At 55.4% G+C, this 16707-nt stretch overlaps 7 protein-coding genes across 7 annotated transcripts; 4 read left to right on the top strand and 3 right to left on the bottom strand.

The window, feature by feature from the left end:
• Nucleotides 1-749: 749 nt before the first annotated feature.
• DCS_03893 (thiamin pyrophosphokinase- protein) lies at nt 750-1733 on the top strand (the record flags this gene model as incomplete). Its single annotated transcript, XM_040801206.1, has 1 exon — nt 750-1733. The coding sequence occupies one exon, from the start codon at nt 750-752 to the stop codon at nt 1731-1733; it is 984 nt and encodes a 327-aa protein (XP_040656239.1).
• Nucleotides 1734-4201: 2468 nt separating this feature from the next.
• Nucleotides 4202-5581, top strand: DCS_03892 (uncharacterized protein; the record flags this gene model as incomplete). Its single annotated transcript, XM_040801205.1, has 3 exons — nt 4202-4466; nt 4536-4704; nt 4804-5581. 3 exons carry the CDS (start codon nt 4202-4204, stop codon nt 5579-5581), a joined length of 1212 nt encoding a protein of 403 aa, XP_040656238.1.
• Nucleotides 5582-5933: 352 nt separating this feature from the next.
• Nucleotides 5934-7877, bottom strand: DCS_03891 (streptomycin biosynthesis protein StrI; the record flags this gene model as incomplete). Its single annotated transcript, XM_040801204.1, has 1 exon — nt 5934-7877. One exon carries the CDS (start codon nt 7875-7877, stop codon nt 5934-5936), a length of 1944 nt encoding a protein of 647 aa, XP_040656237.1.
• A 490-nt stretch (nt 7878-8367) lies between these two features.
• Nucleotides 8368-8901, top strand: DCS_03890 (uncharacterized protein; the record flags this gene model as incomplete). The annotated part of the gene is made up of 1 exon (XM_040801203.1): nt 8368-8901. The coding sequence occupies one exon, from the start codon at nt 8368-8370 to the stop codon at nt 8899-8901; it is 534 nt and encodes a 177-aa protein (XP_040656236.1).
• Nucleotides 8902-9586: 685 nt separating this feature from the next.
• On the top strand, nt 9587-11556 carry DCS_03889 (putative PGM2-phosphoglucomutase, major isoform; the record flags this gene model as incomplete). Its single annotated transcript, XM_040801202.1, has 5 exons — nt 9587-9639; nt 9736-9833; nt 9913-10122; nt 10175-11188; nt 11264-11556. The coding sequence occupies 5 exons, from the start codon at nt 9587-9589 to the stop codon at nt 11554-11556; spliced, it is 1668 nt and encodes a 555-aa protein (XP_040656235.1).
• Nucleotides 11557-13005: 1449 nt separating this feature from the next.
• On the bottom strand, nt 13006-13916 carry DCS_03888 (uncharacterized protein; the record flags this gene model as incomplete). Its single annotated transcript, XM_040801201.1, has 4 exons — nt 13006-13185; nt 13234-13301; nt 13355-13431; nt 13486-13916. 4 exons carry the CDS (start codon nt 13914-13916, stop codon nt 13006-13008), a joined length of 756 nt encoding a protein of 251 aa, XP_040656234.1.
• A 2055-nt stretch (nt 13917-15971) lies between these two features.
• On the bottom strand, nt 15972-16439 carry DCS_03887 (HMG box-containing protein; the record flags this gene model as incomplete). The annotated part of the gene is made up of 3 exons (XM_040801200.1): nt 15972-15989; nt 16051-16268; nt 16379-16439. The coding sequence occupies 3 exons, from the start codon at nt 16437-16439 to the stop codon at nt 15972-15974; spliced, it is 297 nt and encodes a 98-aa protein (XP_040656233.1).
• Nucleotides 16440-16707: the final 268 nt, after the last annotated feature.

Here is a 16707-nt window from a genome sequence, read left to right as displayed (position 1 = left end):
TTCTGCCCGGAGCCCGTGCCGAAATCGGCGGTGTGTCTCGCGGCTCTCGCCACTCCAATCTTGTCCATCTTTTTGCGCTCTCCGGTTCCAAGCTCACCGAGCAAGCCATGTCTTTGAAGCAATTGCGGATCCCAGAACCGCGATTCGCTGTGGACGGTACAGCAGGGGATGGGGGCGCCGAAACGCAAGGCTCGCTCTGCAGGCACCGCGTGAGGCCAATGCGGACTGCAGGATGGGAGGGAACCTCTGGCTATCGTGCCATCCGCAACTTGGCAGCATTGCGAGTGCGGGCACTCGTGGATAGGCTCTGGGGGGGGTTCCACGAACCTGGTAGCCAGAAGTTTGCTGTGAACAGGTTCACATCTTGACTAGGGTGTACGAGGACTCTGCCGACCCGGGCATCCCGAGGATCGTCATGCTGTGACTTCATGCATCACAAGTCTTGGTGTAGCTGGGGGCGATCATAGCCAGCGGTGAATGACTACTCCCTTTTGCATACCAGCATGAGGGGGCGAGCCGATACCTGTGATAAAGTGTCGTGTTTCGTCGTTTTCGTTGTCGCAGGTACCAATTTGCCGGTCGGTCGACCAGTGGCATGATGCGTTCTCGGGATGAGAACACAAGTGGCGGGCATCCAAGCCACCTGGGGAAGTACACCGTCTAGCACATCTCTCTAACCCGAGATCAAGTTTCCTCGCATGTGCGTAGGATTTTACCCTTAAGCGTTTAGTGCAGCACGCTCGGCGAGAATGTCGTCCTTTTACGACGTAATCCTTCGGTGCAACAAGTTCAACGAAAATGCCGGAGGCCTTTGGGAATTCTGGCTGCTCGACAACGAGGGCCCTGTGGGCTACATGCCGCCGGAGTTGGTGACCCGAATACGCTGGGGCGGGTCCGGATTTCAGGTCGCCAGGTCGGAACGCAGAGTCTACTTGACTCCGATCGTGGCCCCGGACGACAACATTATAGATGCCTGCCGGTACCATTTTGTCAGGTTATGCGAGCGGAATGTTGGTGTCATCGAGGGCATGGCGAGCTGGCTCGAGAGAAAAGTCGACTACCACCCGATTCGCGGACTGGACAGGCACTTGGCCGGCTTGGCAGTGCCATCGCCGTTAAGGGGGGTACTCGGAATCGTCACGACCGGGGTCCATCTAAATGTCTACACGGTGAAGAGGGTGGACGGGCGACCCAGTATGCATGTTTGGGTTTCGAAGCGGTCGCAGAACGTGACTTATGCCGGAAAGTTGGATCAGATCGTCGCCGGCGCCATGGACCAGACGGACGATATGGATCCGCTCAGGACGCTGAAGCGAGAGGCCATGGAAGAGGCTCGGCTTACCGTCGACATTAGCTCCCTCGGGGTCTCTACCAATGGCGTATTGGTAGGTGTGTTGGCCAAGGGCCGAGACATATCCTTTTACGATCAGAAAGACACGACAGCCGGGTCGGAGGAGGGGCAGCTTGAACCTGGAGTCCGGTTCACCTTCGACTTGGAGGTCGACGAGAGATTTGTTCCCCAACCCGGTGAACCTCATGCGATTGCCGGTTTCTTTCTCAAGCCTGTTGACGACATCAAGCGGGACCTGAAGGAAGCTAAATGGAAGCCCAACTGTGGGCTCGTCATGCTGGACTTTTTATTGCGCCAGCAGCAAATAAACCCGGGTGAAGATGAGAATTATATGCTCTTGTGGAGGGGCTTGCAAAGAAGGCTACCATTCCGCAGCGTCTAGGTACTTGTACATCATCAAGTTTGGCTACCCTGTACTCTACAGTGGCCAGAATATTGTTCCGCCTTCGCAATCATGCATGGCACATTCATACTGCTTGTGCTTGGTTCCCCGAATGAGTGTGTTTTTTGCATTCCTATGATCGATTCTGATGGTGCAGAAACTGTCTTCCCTCCGAACCCACTCGGTCGATAAACATATGAATTGTCTTGACAGCATGGAACGCGTTGGCCTTTACGAATCATTTGTGTCGACCAGCAACAGTTGCCTTGAGGGCAATTCCACCATACTGGACATATTTACCCCCCTTCCATTGCACAGACTGCGCCAGAGAACACGCCCTTCCAGTCCCCTGTTGTCTTGCGTGCTCGCTGGACATTGGTGTTGCGGAGAGGCGTGCATGGGCAGCTCAATGGGACGGGACAAGGAAACAGTGGTCACGTGAATTCACACTACTGGGAAGCAGTCTTGGAGGGCTCATGGCTGTCCTGGACACAGTGTTGCCCTCGTGTCACATTCTTGGGTCATATTTTTGGATAGTAGTTGACAAATGGCGGTCGGAACATGCACCAAATATCCAGAGTACGCCGTACTTGTACGTCGGATGCCATGTAGGTGTAAGTACTCCGTACAATCACCGTACTTGGTTGAAGTGGTGTAGGGGGGACGGAGCAATACAGAGTACGCAGTACTAATACTTGTTCATGGACGAATACTTACTTACTTACATGTAATGTACTCCGTAGTGCAAGTTCACTTACTCGCACGTACTAGCTAGGGTGAGCACGAAGATCTCGTTTCTCGACAATTCCCGATCGTCACTGTTTTGTATTAATAATTACTAGGTGTGCCCTGTACGGGATTTGCTACTGCAATAATGTACGGAGGACTGCGTCCTTGTACTTGCGTCCTAGCGCTGAACTTCCATGTACAAGTACTGTACGGAGTACAGTACGACGGTCAGTACAGTACTAGCGTATGGTATGGCGTCATTATTGCTGCGTATCTACTCCGTACCTTCGTACTTGAACTTGGGAAGGAAGGTTCACTTGCACATGAATGTGCCTAGGAAGGCGCGGCAGTACCGTGCTGTACTTGATTGTTCAGTGTGCTGGGCACAACAGCACATGTACACCCAAGTACTCCGTACAGGTACTACGGCACCAAAGTGCTTTGGTACAGGCACGCCACCAAACGGCCGTTTACTTAGATACCTCGCCCAAGATCCCTGCATGTAATTGTACCTGGACGATTGTCTCCACTTTCGTCATTACCCCTGCATGCCATAGGCCGAACGAAGTCACCCGTAATTTCCCGTCGTTTCGTCCCAACAAGGAGGAGCACGCTGCGGGGCTCCTGCCTGCTCGTCGTTGACTTCATTGAGGGCAACAATCTTGTAATTATTACACGGAGTTCATTGGGAAGAACCTGGAAGCAGAACAATTACGGAGTACTGCATAGCGGCAATCAATTGTATGAGTGCTTGATTATCCGAATTCTTCTCGAATGCCTGCGTGACCGACCGTCGGATAACGTCGCCTCAGCGAATGCACATCAATCGGTTCGAGCCAGTTGTGCGGCCATACCAAGTTGGCCTTGAGATTATGGATCCAGCAACTCAGCAAACGGCAAGCTACTACGACAGTCTTCGCCTGCTCTAATACTCGAACACACACCTTTCGCATGCACTACTCGTACACACTACACAATGGAAGCCAAGAGTACGCTAGCTGCTACAAACAGGCCGTACGCGCGTACGACTGCGGATTGTATGTGTGAGTGTCGTCCCAGAACTGATACTCCGCACACCGCACGAGGAAGACAATGAGGCTGCGCGCCCCAGTTGGTGGAAAGGACCAGCGACCGAGCGAGTGGTCCGCGGCCACTATGCATAACCTCTAGTTGACATTGGACAATGCGTTCAGCTCAAGTCGCTGGCAAAGATGGGTGGAATGAGACAGCCTTTGCCGGCGCCACAGCCTAGGACCGAGAGCCAGGGGTCGCCGTCTGAGTGGCTGCTGGGCTGAGTATCCGTCATTGGTAATGAATGAATGACTCCTGCATGAGCCAGCGCCCGCGAACGTTCCTCCTCTGGCCGGCCGCTGCTGGCTGGACTCGTCGTGGGCCATGGGAGAAACGGCCTTGCTCGTACAACCTGCCGCTGGGCGGACCCTGACGATGGACCAGTCCTCGTACTGGCCATCCTTCTCATCGCATCACGGTCCCGCCCGCCAACCACCCCCTTCCCCGTATTGGACGCGAGCACCATTCGTTTGGTGGTTGACTTTTTTCTTACGCCATCGTACGCAGGCCTCCTCCTCTCTCCCATCATCCTCTCGTTCCATGGTGTGTCGTGTGTGACCGCCGACCTGCTTGCTGTGTTCGAGAGAGCGTTGTTGACCTTCTCGACGACGAGCAGCCGTCGCTTCACGTCGTCTTGTCTTGCCTCGACACACGCCTACGAGTACACGATGCGTCGAATCACCGCCATCCTCATGGCCTTGGGCGCTGCCCTGCCAGCTGTGGCCTCGGGCCATGGCCCAGAGCGACCATGGATGCTGCCACGGGAAACGGGCTCGATACAGATGTCGGAGCAGCAGTTGATCATGGGAATATCGCCGAGGCCGACGCCTGCGCCGCAACCTAGAGAACTCGTTGCACGCATGGAGTTGCTGCCACGACTCGAAGGGTACACGATGGGACCGGCGACATGCGGCTATGTGGCCAACAGCGGAAGTGCGTCCTTCGCATGCCATGCTTTCGGCACGTCAACGAGCTGGTTGCTAACAGGAGACATCTCATCAGACTCATTCACTTGCGTCGCCAACGCCGCAACATGTGCCACCGAAAATGGCTATCTCGGCTGCTGCCAGCCGAACCAGCGCTGCACGAGAATCCAAACCGTCTGCCTCGACTATGCCGCCTCCAAGGCCGGCAAATGCGCACTTTTGGCCGATTTCCATACCGTTTGCTGGTGAGTGCAACGCTCCGTCCAGGCTACCCCCTACCGTCTTTGAGCATCGTCGACAGCCATGACTGTTGTTCGACTGCCGCTAATCATGCATGCCGACAGCTCATCCGAAGCGCCCGCATGCTTCACCTACCTCATGACGAGGACCGGCTCGGTATCGGATGTCGGTAGCATCTACACCGCATTGGCCTGTCAGACCTCCTCCGGCAGCGCTGCCCTCCTCGACTACGACCCGGCTTGGTCCAAGACGCACAGCTTTCCCTCCGGCGTGGTGACCTCGGGGGCGACTGCTGCGCCGGCCGACGGTGGGGCAAACGACAACGGCAGCAGCAAGACCAAAGTCGGCGCCATCGCTGGTGGTGTCGTAGGAGGCGTTGTTTTCCTACTTCTCATCTGTGCCGGCATATTCCTGCTCATCCGCCGCCGCAACAAGAAGAAAGCAAAGTCTGGCGCCCCAAGCTCAACCCAGCCGCCCATGACACAGCAAGCACAGCAGAGCCTTCAGGAAGGGCACGGTCACAATGAGTCTCGCCCCCAAAGTTTCCACCCGTACGACCCGCGCATGAGTGTCTACAGCCAGGGGCAAATGTACAATGGCAATGGTGGTTACATGCCATATACCCCTCAGCACGCACAACCGTACCCACTTCCGCATGGTGCTTACCCCCAGCCCGGCGCTGCCGGTTTTCCATTGTCTTCTATGGGATCGCCTCCGCCACATACGACCCCTAGCCCCAGCATGATGACGGAAGGCGAGCATGCTTGGCCCTCGAGCCCTCACGGAACGATGTCCACCGCCGCCGCCGAGAACCATCCTCCCCAGGAGCTTGCCACGAATGCACCTCTGGGAAACGAAGCCAATCGAGCGGAACTCGGTTGAGGGGAGGCCGATGGAGGACGGCGACTGCCGAGGCGCAAGGGTAGAGCGATGGGTGTGACTTGTATAATATCAGCGTTGCTTTTCATGGTCCCAAGAGTCGACTGCTTGCTCCCCGACACTTTCTTGTTATTGTAATTGTACTTATGTATGTCAATAGAGAGCATACTAGCACCACCATGCTCGCAGTAGCATGTGGAGCGTAAAATGTCGGTGCGCACCCTGTAAGGAGTGTTCAAGGAGGCAAAGGTTTTACAGTACTGTGCTGTACGTTTCTTCTTCTCATGTCTCGTGCTTGCCAACGGTTCATTCTCATCGCATCGGGCACAGGTGCATCAATCGGGCGCCAAATACGCTACGTCCCGACCACCTTGACTACGGCGTCTTGCCAGTACTGCGACCAGTGAACAACTTTGTTATCGACCCGGGCTTCTTCGGCCGCAAACACCATCGCGTGGCTCCGAATCACCTCGTCTAGGGTGCAGCCAATGAACTCGTTCTGCGAGTCCCGCGCCGCCCAGTCGTGGTTCTTGACCCGGTCGCAGGCGAGGACGAACTGGCGGGTGAGGCCCTTGTCGCCGCCGCCATGGCCAAGGTCCTCGAGGTGCGGCTCAAACGTCTTGGTCTCACCCGTGGCAAAGTCCTCGAAGACGATGGTGCGCGAATCGGCGTAGATCTCGCCGTGTTCGCCGTAGAAGCGAGAGAAGCGCTCGCACTGACGCGTAGTCTGGGCCACCATGTGGAACGTCACCCGCTTGGCCGGCCGCTCGGTCTCGGGCCAGGTGATGGTGACGAACTGGTCGTCGCAGACGTTGTTGTCGGCCTCGAAGACGCATCGGCCGAACCAGTTGCGCGAGCGGACCACCTTCTCGGCAGTCGACTCGTCCCAGTCCTCCTCGAGGACGGCCGTCATGGCGGCGACACGCTCTTGGTGTGTCTTGTAGTCCTCGATGTCGGGCACGACAATGTCGATGGGCCACTTGGTGTTGCCACGGCCAAGACCGACCGTGTCGCCGATGTAGATGTTCTTGGCCGAATACTTGCAGCCCGAGTCGCCCAGCGGACAGCGGGTGCAGTTGGTCGCGGCCCCGGCGGCGGCGGGCTTGCGGCTCCTCTTGAAGAACTGGACACCGCCGGTCGAGGAGATGTACTCGGGCAGATGGGGATGCCCCTGGCCGGCCTTTTCAGGGGAACACAGGATCCACAGAAGAAGGTCGATGTCGTGGCAGCTCTTGGTCAGGAGGGAGGGGGCACTCGTCTTGTCGTTGCGCCAGTTCCCCCGGACAAAGGAGTGGGTGAAGTGCCACCAGCCAACGGGTTCGGTATGGACGACGCTGTTGATGTCGCCGAGGATGCGGTCCTCCACGAGCAGCTTGCGAAGCATGAGGTTGTGGGGACTGTAGCGCAGCACGTGGCCGATGGAGAAGACGGCCGAGTCCTGCAGCGGCTTGAGGGCGCGGTACATGGCGAGGCAGTCGCCGAGCCTCGTCGCCAGAGGCTTCTCGCACATGATGTGCAGTCCTAGCGCGGCGAGGGCTACGACGACTTCGCAGTGCATCTCATCGAGGACGCAGACGAAGGCACCGTCGACTCCATCGGGCACATCCTCGTCTCCCGCGGCGACACGGCGACGACGCTGCTGCTCGTACTCGACAAAGTCACGCCAGTGGGAGAAGCTCTGGGCCTCGGTTGGCGTGGCGTCCTTCCATATATGCCTACGGCCGAGGATGTCTCGTTTGAAACGGATCGGCTCAGCGACGGCGGCCACGACGCCGTTGGAGACGCTGTCAATGGCGTTGGCGTAGCACTGGCCTCGAGATCCGGCGCCAATGATGAGGAAGCGGGGAGGACGGGCCGAGAAGTCGGGCCTCGGAGGGGGCTTGACGTGGTCGTCGATGAGGGCAGGATCTCTGACGCCGACCATGATGGGCAGCTGGGTCGGTACGGTACAGGGTGGTCCGCCGGCGTCCCTGGCTCTGGTGGTGGTGGTGATGTTGAATTGGTGATCGATATTTGGTGTCGCTGGGTTGATGAAGGACGTTTTGCACAACAGGCAGGCCCCTCGTGTGGTTTGCCTACGACTGAGACGGGCACGTGAAACAAGGGGAACTGCCTGTGCTGAAGTGCTTCTTTGTACATTCACGGATGCCGAATGCCCGATTGTGGAATCGTCAAGGCCGTGACAATGTGAGGTGGTGACGTCTCGATCTGGCTCGAAGATAATGGGACCAATGGCGGCGCGGGGATTGGGAATTCGCGGGGGTTCCGGCGTGCCTGGAGAGACCAGGTACACCCGCATTAGTGACCTATGGAGTCCTGTAATTACACCGTATCGATTCGAACCCCCCTGTAATTGCCTAGCACGGTTTACATGTACTCCGTACACAGGAAGTAACGTACTTTTTTACTCGGTGCAACTGCTGTCCCGACCAACTGCGGGGTAATGATATTTGCCACTGTCCTGGATCCTGTTCCCCACCACCGACCACCTGCCCAGTTCATTTCCTCTTTGGATCGTCCCAAAGAAAAGACCCCTCGCTTGTTCCGTACAGTTATTATAGTGCCTACTCGTTCAAAAAACATCCATTGCTGCAACGTTGCAAGGCTGGAAGCAGCTCGGCCAGTGCTGCGATGGGACGAAATGAAACCGATGATCCACTCGTGTGGATTGATTGCGAGGTCAGGGGCACTGCCGTCAAACTGCTTCTTGCTCGACTCCCTCCTGCATACAACGTACACTGCGTCCCTCCGCAGCTCACTGGCGCTGACATGTGTGGTCGCTCACACAGATGACGGGTCTCAACCCGGACTCGGACGAAATCCTCGAAATTTATTGCATCATCACCACCGGCAACTTGGAGATCCTCGACGATGAAGGCTTCCACGCCGTCGTCCACTGGCCCAAAGATCGGCTGGACAAGATGGATGAATGGTGCACCACCACCCATGCCAAATCCGGCCTCACCGCCGCCGTACTCGCCTCGACGACGACGCCGACCGAGGCGGCCGAGAACCTCCTTCGCTACATCACCCGCTTCGTGCCCGAGCGGTGCAAGGCGCTGCTCGCCGGCAACAGCGTCCATGCTGACCGGGCCTTCCTGCGGCGCGAGCCGTTCGACAAGGTCACGGATCACCTGCACTATCGCCTCCTCGACGTGACATCCATCAAGGAGGCCGCTCGGCGATGGAGTCCCCGCGACGTTGTGAAGAAGGCTCCGTCCAAGAAGGGGCGCCATGTGGCCAAGGACGATATTCTCGAAAGCATCGCCGAGGCTCGGTACTACCGAGAGGTGATTTTCAAGGCCGGTAGCGGCAAACCGTAAGCTTGCTTCCCTCTTTGGTTGGAAGCCATCGATCTGGGCCTGGCACTGGTATACCTATAGATACGTACATAATTTATCGGCTTTGGTGCCGTTTCTCCAATGCCACAGCCTGGCATCTTCTCGCACTTCACAGCCGCGGCGTGAAGTAAACTCTGCCGCTGGGCGCGCCATGTTGAAATACCAGCCTGCCACCCCGATCAATGAGTGCACTATGAGGTGCATATATCATGCTATAATGACTGGTGATCATGGAAATGTCGGCCGGAGTTTGTTAATACCATGATCCGTAACAGCCTCAACACAAGCGATCCGAGCTGTCAAATCCATCCGCACTGTAAAGACCAGAATTCATCGCCATGATGGCACAGTATGGAAACCGTCAAATTGCCCCCTCAGTTCATCCTCTACCAAGCCTTCAGCACACCACCAACTCCCCACCCCCACCCCCACCATGGTTGAGTTCGCTGCAGTAAGTACTAAAGTAAGTAGGTGTCTGTAAGTACCTACTCCGCACTCGTCCTCAAATCGTGTACAAAGCTCCCCCTGCTTCGACATCGCCACTCCCCCTCCTTAACTAACTCCTGCCTCACACTTCCATTCCCACCATCTCGCCCTTCCCCTTTATTTCTTTTTCTATTGCTATCGCTATTCAAACATCGTCGGCTCGAATCATTTTGTCGCCATAATGGACGCCAAGACGGTCGAGTTCACGCCGTTTCAGGACCAGAAACCTGGCACGTATGTTCAACTGAGCAAGGTCTCCACCACCTTGCTTAACATTTCTCCCACTGCACCACTCGAGCATGACCCAGCAGACCACTGACGCAACAGCAGTTCCGGCCTCCGCAAAAAGGTCACCGTCTTCCAGCAGCCTCACTACAGTGAGGCTTTTGTCGCCAGCATCTTGCTGTCCATCCCTGAAGGCGTCGAGGGTGCGTACGACTGACTGCACCGGGACTCAGCCTACGGCCTGGAGCGATTTTAGTCTTCTCTGACCATGTACCGAAATAGGTTCATTTCTCGTCATTGGTGGTGATGGCCGTTTCTGGAACCCCGAGGTCATCCAGATCATTGCAAAGATCAGTGCGGCCTACGGTGTCAAGAAGCTTCTTATCGGCCAACACGGCATCCTCTCAACCCCTGCTGCTAGCCATGTGATTCGACTGCGGAAAGCGACTGGAGGAATTCTGCTCACCGCCAGTCATAACCCGGGTGGCATGTGTTGAGGTCCCAAGTACCCCATGCTCGAACTCCTGGTAACAGTCAGTCATAGGTCCGAAGAACGACTTTGGCATCAAGTACAACTTGGCGAATGGTGGCCCCGCCCCCGAGTCCATCACCAACAAGATCTACGAGACCTCCAAGAAGTTGATGTCATACAAGATCGCTTCTATCCCCGACATCGACATCTCTGCCATTGGCTCCAAGTCGTACGGCTCACTCGAGGTTGAGATTATCGACAGCACCGCCGACTATGTTGCCATGCTCAAGGAAATTTTCGACTTTGACACCATTAAGAAATTCTTTGCTGCCCACCCCGACTTCAACGTTCTCTTCGACGGCCTGCACGGTGTTACGGGCCCCTATGGCAAGGCAATCTTCGACAGGGAGCTCGGGCTGACTGGCGCGACCCAGAACTGCGTCCCCAGTCCCGACTTCAACGGCGGCCACCCTGACCCCAATCTCACGTATGCGCATTCACTTGTTGAGGCTGTCGACAAGGGCAACATTCCCTTTGGTGCCGCCTCCGATGGCGACGGTGACCGCAACATGATCTACGGTGCGAATGCTTTTGTCTCTCCGGGCGACTCTCTCGCCATCATTGCCCACCACGCGCATCTCATTCCTTACTTCAAAAAGAACGGTGTCAACGGACTTGCCCGCTCCATGCCCACATCCGGTGCCGTTGACCTCGTCGCCAAGGCTCAAAAACTCGATTGCTACGAGGTTCCCACCGGCTGGAAGTTCTTCTGCGCCCTCTTCGACGCCAAGAAGCTGTCCATCTGTGGCGAAGAGAGTTTTGGTACTGGCAGCGATCACATCCGCGAGAAGGACGGCCTTTGGGCCATTGTTGCCTGGCTCAACATTATCGCCGGCATCGGGGTACAAAACCCCGGCGTCACTCCCTCGATCAAGCAGATCCAGAAGGACTTCTGGACCAAGTATGGCCGTACCTTCTTCACCCGCTACGACTACGAGGACGTCGACTCGGCGGGCGCCAACAAGGTCGTTGGTGAGCTCGGCAGCCTAGTCGCGGACCCAAAATTCGTGGGCAGTAAGATTGGAGGTAAGCGTCGGCATTCGATCTGCCTGCCAATCAAGCACCTAGAGCCTGATGGAGCTGACTGAATGAAATTCCAAGAACGCACCGTCACCAAGGCCGGAAACTTCTCCTACACGGACCTAGATGGATCCATCTCCTCCAACCAGGGCCTGTACGCCTGCTTCTCCACCGGAAGCCGTATCGTCGTCCGCCTTTCTGGCACCGGCTCGTCTGGGGCCACCATCCGCTTGTACATTGAGCAGCACACTGATGATCCTTCAGCCTACGACATGGACGCTCAGGATTTCCTCCAGGCCGAGGTCAAGTTTGCGACGGAGCTGCTCAAATTCAAGGAGCACGTTGGACGCACTGAACCCGATGTCAAGACATAGAGTAGTAGCTGGTAGCCTTCTGCCCGTAGGAATATTCATGTGGGGAGGAAACGAAGGATGACGAAGAGCGATTTCCCGATATTGCACCTCGAATCAATCTCTTAATATGAGCCATGACGCAACCAAACAATTCGCCCAGCAAGATGCGCACAAAATTATGTTGGAAAGATATGAAAATTGAACATTTGTTTTTGTTTTTGGAAAGCATTAACTTCGCTTTGTGAAATCTTGTCGTATGTGTTGTGTGACCTCGGATCATGCCAGGTGCTGATGCTGGTGACAACGAACGCAACTACCCCACCTACATGGTCGCTATTCCCCCAAGACGGACTTGCCATATTGATTGGTCGCCATTATACACGTGAATTTATTCGAAACTACACTGCCGGACCAGCAACCTCCGGGCTGGTTTTTGGTGCAGAGAAGACTTCATAGAAGCTTCGGGCATCTATTCGATGGTGTGTGTAAAAGTCAGCAGCGTTCTACATCTACAAGGCAATCCATTGGTGTGGATGGGCAGCTCGCCAGAGGGGGGGGGTCGACGGGATCCAGCACGCACCCCTTTCGCTCACAAAGTTAATTTCGAATGCTCCAACGCGTCCTCGTCGTTGATTTTGCTGACGGTATTGTCGGCAAAATACGTATAGCTGAACGTCGGCCAGACGGAGCCGGTGACGGGACACCCGCTGGAGCCAAGTGGGTGAGGCTGACTGATGGGTCACTTCCCCTTCATGTCAGCGAGTTTGTGAGGCATGCATGGCTTGCTGGCTGGGATGTGACAAACCGAAGGCCGTCCAAACTGGACACTGCTCAAGCTCACCGTCCAGCACAGCGGCATGTAGGCGGATGGCCTGTGTCAAGCGGTCATGGTATACGATAAGGGAGTGTCTAAAACCATCGTCAAGTATTACCCTGTCCACGTAATCAGCATTGCTATCGAGCATGCCACTTCTGATGCCATGCTCACGCCTCAGCAAGCTTTTGTTCGCTGTGAAGGAAATAGTCTTGCGGATCGACTTGGACAGTAAGACAATTGCGCGACTTCAGAGAGACAAACGTAGAGTGCAGAAGCACAAGTTCTTCCCAGGAGCCTGTCAACCTGATCGTTCTGCTCCGGCATGATTTCGATCGGCAAGACGAACCTTCCCAAGTGACGAAGAAGAGGATGGCCCACGTCTTTGAGCGTCTTGCTGTACGACTCCATCGCTTGAAATGCAGTGAGCTGCCGTCTTGAACAACACAGAGCTCGTGGGCCCCTCTCATGGAAAACCAAGGCGCGCCTTCGTCGAACATCCGCAGCAGGAGGTATGGCGATCTGTCGACCGCATTTCGGAAGACAGTCAAAGAAATTTTATCATCGTTGAATGATCTACTGTTATTATGAGAAAAGGACTTGACTAAACGTGGCAAAACGATGCTAAACTTGCCGCCGAAAAAGGACCTTGGAGTTTATGGGAATGTTGAGATGCCCCCAGGGATGGTGCGGTCCGAGAGATTTCGACCTGAACTTAAATAAGGGAATGCCGCTTCACTCACACGGGGATCAGGGCGATGGTACATGTGCTGACGCCCAAGGGCTGTTCGGGAAGGCAGGGGATGAGAGAATATATGCTCCGCCCAGTGAATTGACTAGGGGTTCCGTAAGTGGTTGTCATGGTTTCAGGGACTCGAACACACCGGATCCGTATCGGCACTGCGAATGGTGTCACGGCGAACAATGGGCCCGACTTGAACGGGTGATGGGGCTGCATGTGTTGTCAGGAACCAAGGTACTGGTACCTGTCTTGAGTCAACTCACGTATGCCTCTGGCCTCCCGTAGCTGCATGATCTGACGGTGAAGTTTCTCCATCATGTTTAGGTCAAAGTTTGGTGACCTAGTTACAGTTGTCAGCAACTATCCACCCGACTGACACGTCCTGTTCTCGTACCTCACCAGTAATTCTCGCAAACAGTTGAGGTAACGATTATAAGCCATGAACCGCCCGGGTAAGGAGAGACCTCCCGCCTCGCTCGTCATGGCATGATACATGGTCCGCCAGCGGTTGGACTTTGACATTGTGCGGTTCTCATAGTGAGCAGTGATGTCTTTCAATGAGCGCGAGAGACATGGAAGGATGCTGTTCAGGGGGTTCAGGATCAAGGGAACGCGATCGTGGTGGACTTGGGACAGGTCGGCGAGCTCACGGAGGGCTCGGCTGCTCACTCGAATTTCCTCAATCAAGGCAGTCAGATAGGGACTGCTAATGTCGCTCAATGCTATGTGCAATCCTTCGAGTTGAAACCAGACCAGGTCGGATCGCTCCGCTTCGACGCAGCAACTGCGAAGGAGTTGCAACTCAATAGGCTCGGTCAGATCCATCGCATCGCATGACTTTGGCGGCTTTTCAACAACACGCTCGACATAGAACAGTATTGAGTGGCAAAGGAAGCCTGTCGATGAGACACATAGTCTTGTCTTGCCGACGACTTGAGCTCAAGGGCATGGTCCAGGGGGCACCTACCGAGGCGAGGCGATGCTTGCTCGTAAAAGGGCGAGGGCCGATTTCTCTCCGCACAGGTACGGGATACCTGCCGAGTTTTGAAGGGCAAGGAAACGAAAGCGGCGAGGATGGGATTCTGAGTCACCAGCACTATATGCCAACGGGCGGCGGCGGCATGCAGCTTCGACTCGAAAGGAGGTTAGAGTAGACAGCAGGCGCCGAACGCGGCCACCTGGATTATCGCTTGATGATGATACCGGCGCGAAGGAGAGAATATCAGTCGACGATATTGACGGGCATGGTCCGACATTGCACGTCTTGCGGTGGGTTGTGTAAGTGATATCCGTCCCGAGCGGTAGGTGCGAACGAAAGCAAGCTGCAACGACCCTGCCTGCTCTACCCTAGCTCCAGCTCCAAGGAAGGAAATCACCTGCCTGCCTGCTGCTTCCTGCCTGCGTACTGGCTGCTGCCTACCAAGGATAAAGGAGAGAGTACTAAGGTCGCGACATACCTCGAGCGGATTGGCTACAGCTCACGGCCGGTTCTTGGGCTGGGTACGGGTACTTGGGCCGTCATGGCCACAATAAGGGTGCTGCATTGTAGGTACCAGGTACCTACCTACATGGCGAGGATAGCAGACAGAAACGGGAAGCTCACGCTGGGTCATTGCGTTTCCGTTCGTTCGAGCTGATTACTGCGGAGATGGACACACCCCCGAGTACTCAATGCATGAGCTGTGGATGGTGGTTGTCGGTGACGAGCATCTCGAAGCCATTTGCCTCCGACGTGTATCTCTTTCCCCATGGTGGACAGAGCGAGGGGCCGACATCGTCCCTGTCTGCGATCCGTTTGATATGAGAACGACTGGGCCACGTGTCGGTCTATGTCAGTGTCGACATCGGTCGTGTCGCTCCAGGCCACGGAAAATGACTGAAACTTGATCATGGCGCATAGTTCTAAGATGCAGCGGATGTTGCTTGCAGCAGGGGAGATGTGGCATATGTCGGCCTTCCATCCACTTGGAATAGAACAGCGACTTTGCCGCAGGCGAATGAGGAGGGCATGACTGAATTGACTTGAAACTACGGAGTACTACTCACTTCCGATGGGGTTCAGCTCGCTTGGAGCCACTAGATGGAAGCCGAGGGTTGCGAGTGAATTGAACGAACGCAATGTCGGTGTCAGCCAGGGTGTCTATTGGGCTACATACAAGTAATTATTGAAAGTACATGTACTCATCGCATGCGCTATCATCCATGGTATACGATTGTACTTGCGGTGAGGTATATGGAGTACTACTTACATACTTACACAACTATTGTAGTAATACTGCACTTGTGGCATGTTAGGTCCTTGGACGAGGTGAGAGTCCTCCTCTTGCCTATTGGCCATGGATCGGTAAGTGCACTTCGCCAGGTAGGTCGCTGCCTCAGGCATAGGCCCAATGTCGCAGCTGGCTTAGGCCGCAACTGGTTGGTCACATGTCCAGTCACGAGCGCAGGCAAAATGACCGTTGCGGAAAGGCACATACTGGCAAGGGCGTGCGGCAGGCAACTCCACAGGTGGTCAAGGTAGGAGTGGAATGACAGATGAAGTTGTAGCACTTGTCACACATTTCGCGCGAATGAGCGGCAAGAATGAACTTGGGACTGGTTGCTGTAATTTACAATTCTCATTCCAAGCATCGCACCGCGTAGAAATACTGATCAAAGCAGCCCACGACGACGTGCTTGTGAGAAATACGTCTCAGCAGATGCGCAGGCCGTCATCCTGATCACGAAACCATTGCTTTAACTTAAGAGACCCAATTCAGCTCATTCCCAGCACCCGAAAGCAAAAGCACGCATCCCGTTCCGTCCCGCAGTCATACAACACCACCCTGCCCAAAAGTACAAGGGAAAGAAGAAGGCAGCAAGCTCGGTGATTGAACAGTCTCACGATGACTCTTCAGCCTGCAGAGAGTGTTAGTCTAGCCGTCAAATACGATGAGAGGAGTGAGCGAGGCATTCCTACGTTGTACGCCTGCTTCTCATCCTCGTAGCGCTTCTTGTCGGCGGCAGCCTTGGCCTCATAGGGCGTGCGCTGCTTGTCGTTCAGGGCCTTCCATCGCTCACCGAGGAGCTTTCCGACCTGGCCGAAAGAAATGCCAGGATTCTCCTCGCGGACGTTCTCACGCTGCTCATTGGCGAAGAACATGTACGCGGAGAGACCACGCTTGGGGGCGTTGGGGTCTACTAGCAGTCAACATCGATTGAACAAGGAGACTTTTAGTCGTTCTTGGATGGACCAAGTTCCGGCCACGCAGCCGAGTGTGCGTTGCGACCACGGAGGGAGAGCTTACCCTTCTTGCTGCGTCGCTTGATCTCCTTACCACCACGCTTACCAGAGGCAGCTTTAGGCATCTTGAATGAGCGCCTGTGGAAGCCCGCAAAATTTCACGTCAGCAGCTTGAAATTTGAAAAATGTGAGATTTGAATTGAATGTGAAGCGAGAAAAGTGTGGTGAGCAATGCGCGTGGTGGGCGACAAAGCCTCTCGTGCAGGAAAAGTGTGAAGGTGATGAGATTGCGGAATTGTGCAAGTAGGGTGGTGAGCGAGTGAGTGAGTGAGTGAGTGAGCGAGTGAGCGAGCGAGTGAGGCGGTGGGTGAAATGAAAATGGGGCGGAGAGGC

Source organism: Drechmeria coniospora, chromosome 02, assembly GCF_001625195.1.
Source record: "Drechmeria coniospora strain ARSEF 6962 chromosome 02, whole genome shotgun sequence".
NCBI classification, from domain to species: domain Eukaryota; kingdom Fungi; phylum Ascomycota; class Sordariomycetes; order Hypocreales; family Ophiocordycipitaceae; genus Drechmeria; species Drechmeria coniospora.
Note: the sequence above shows the minus strand (reverse complement) of the source record. Positions and strands in the feature narration are given on the sequence as shown.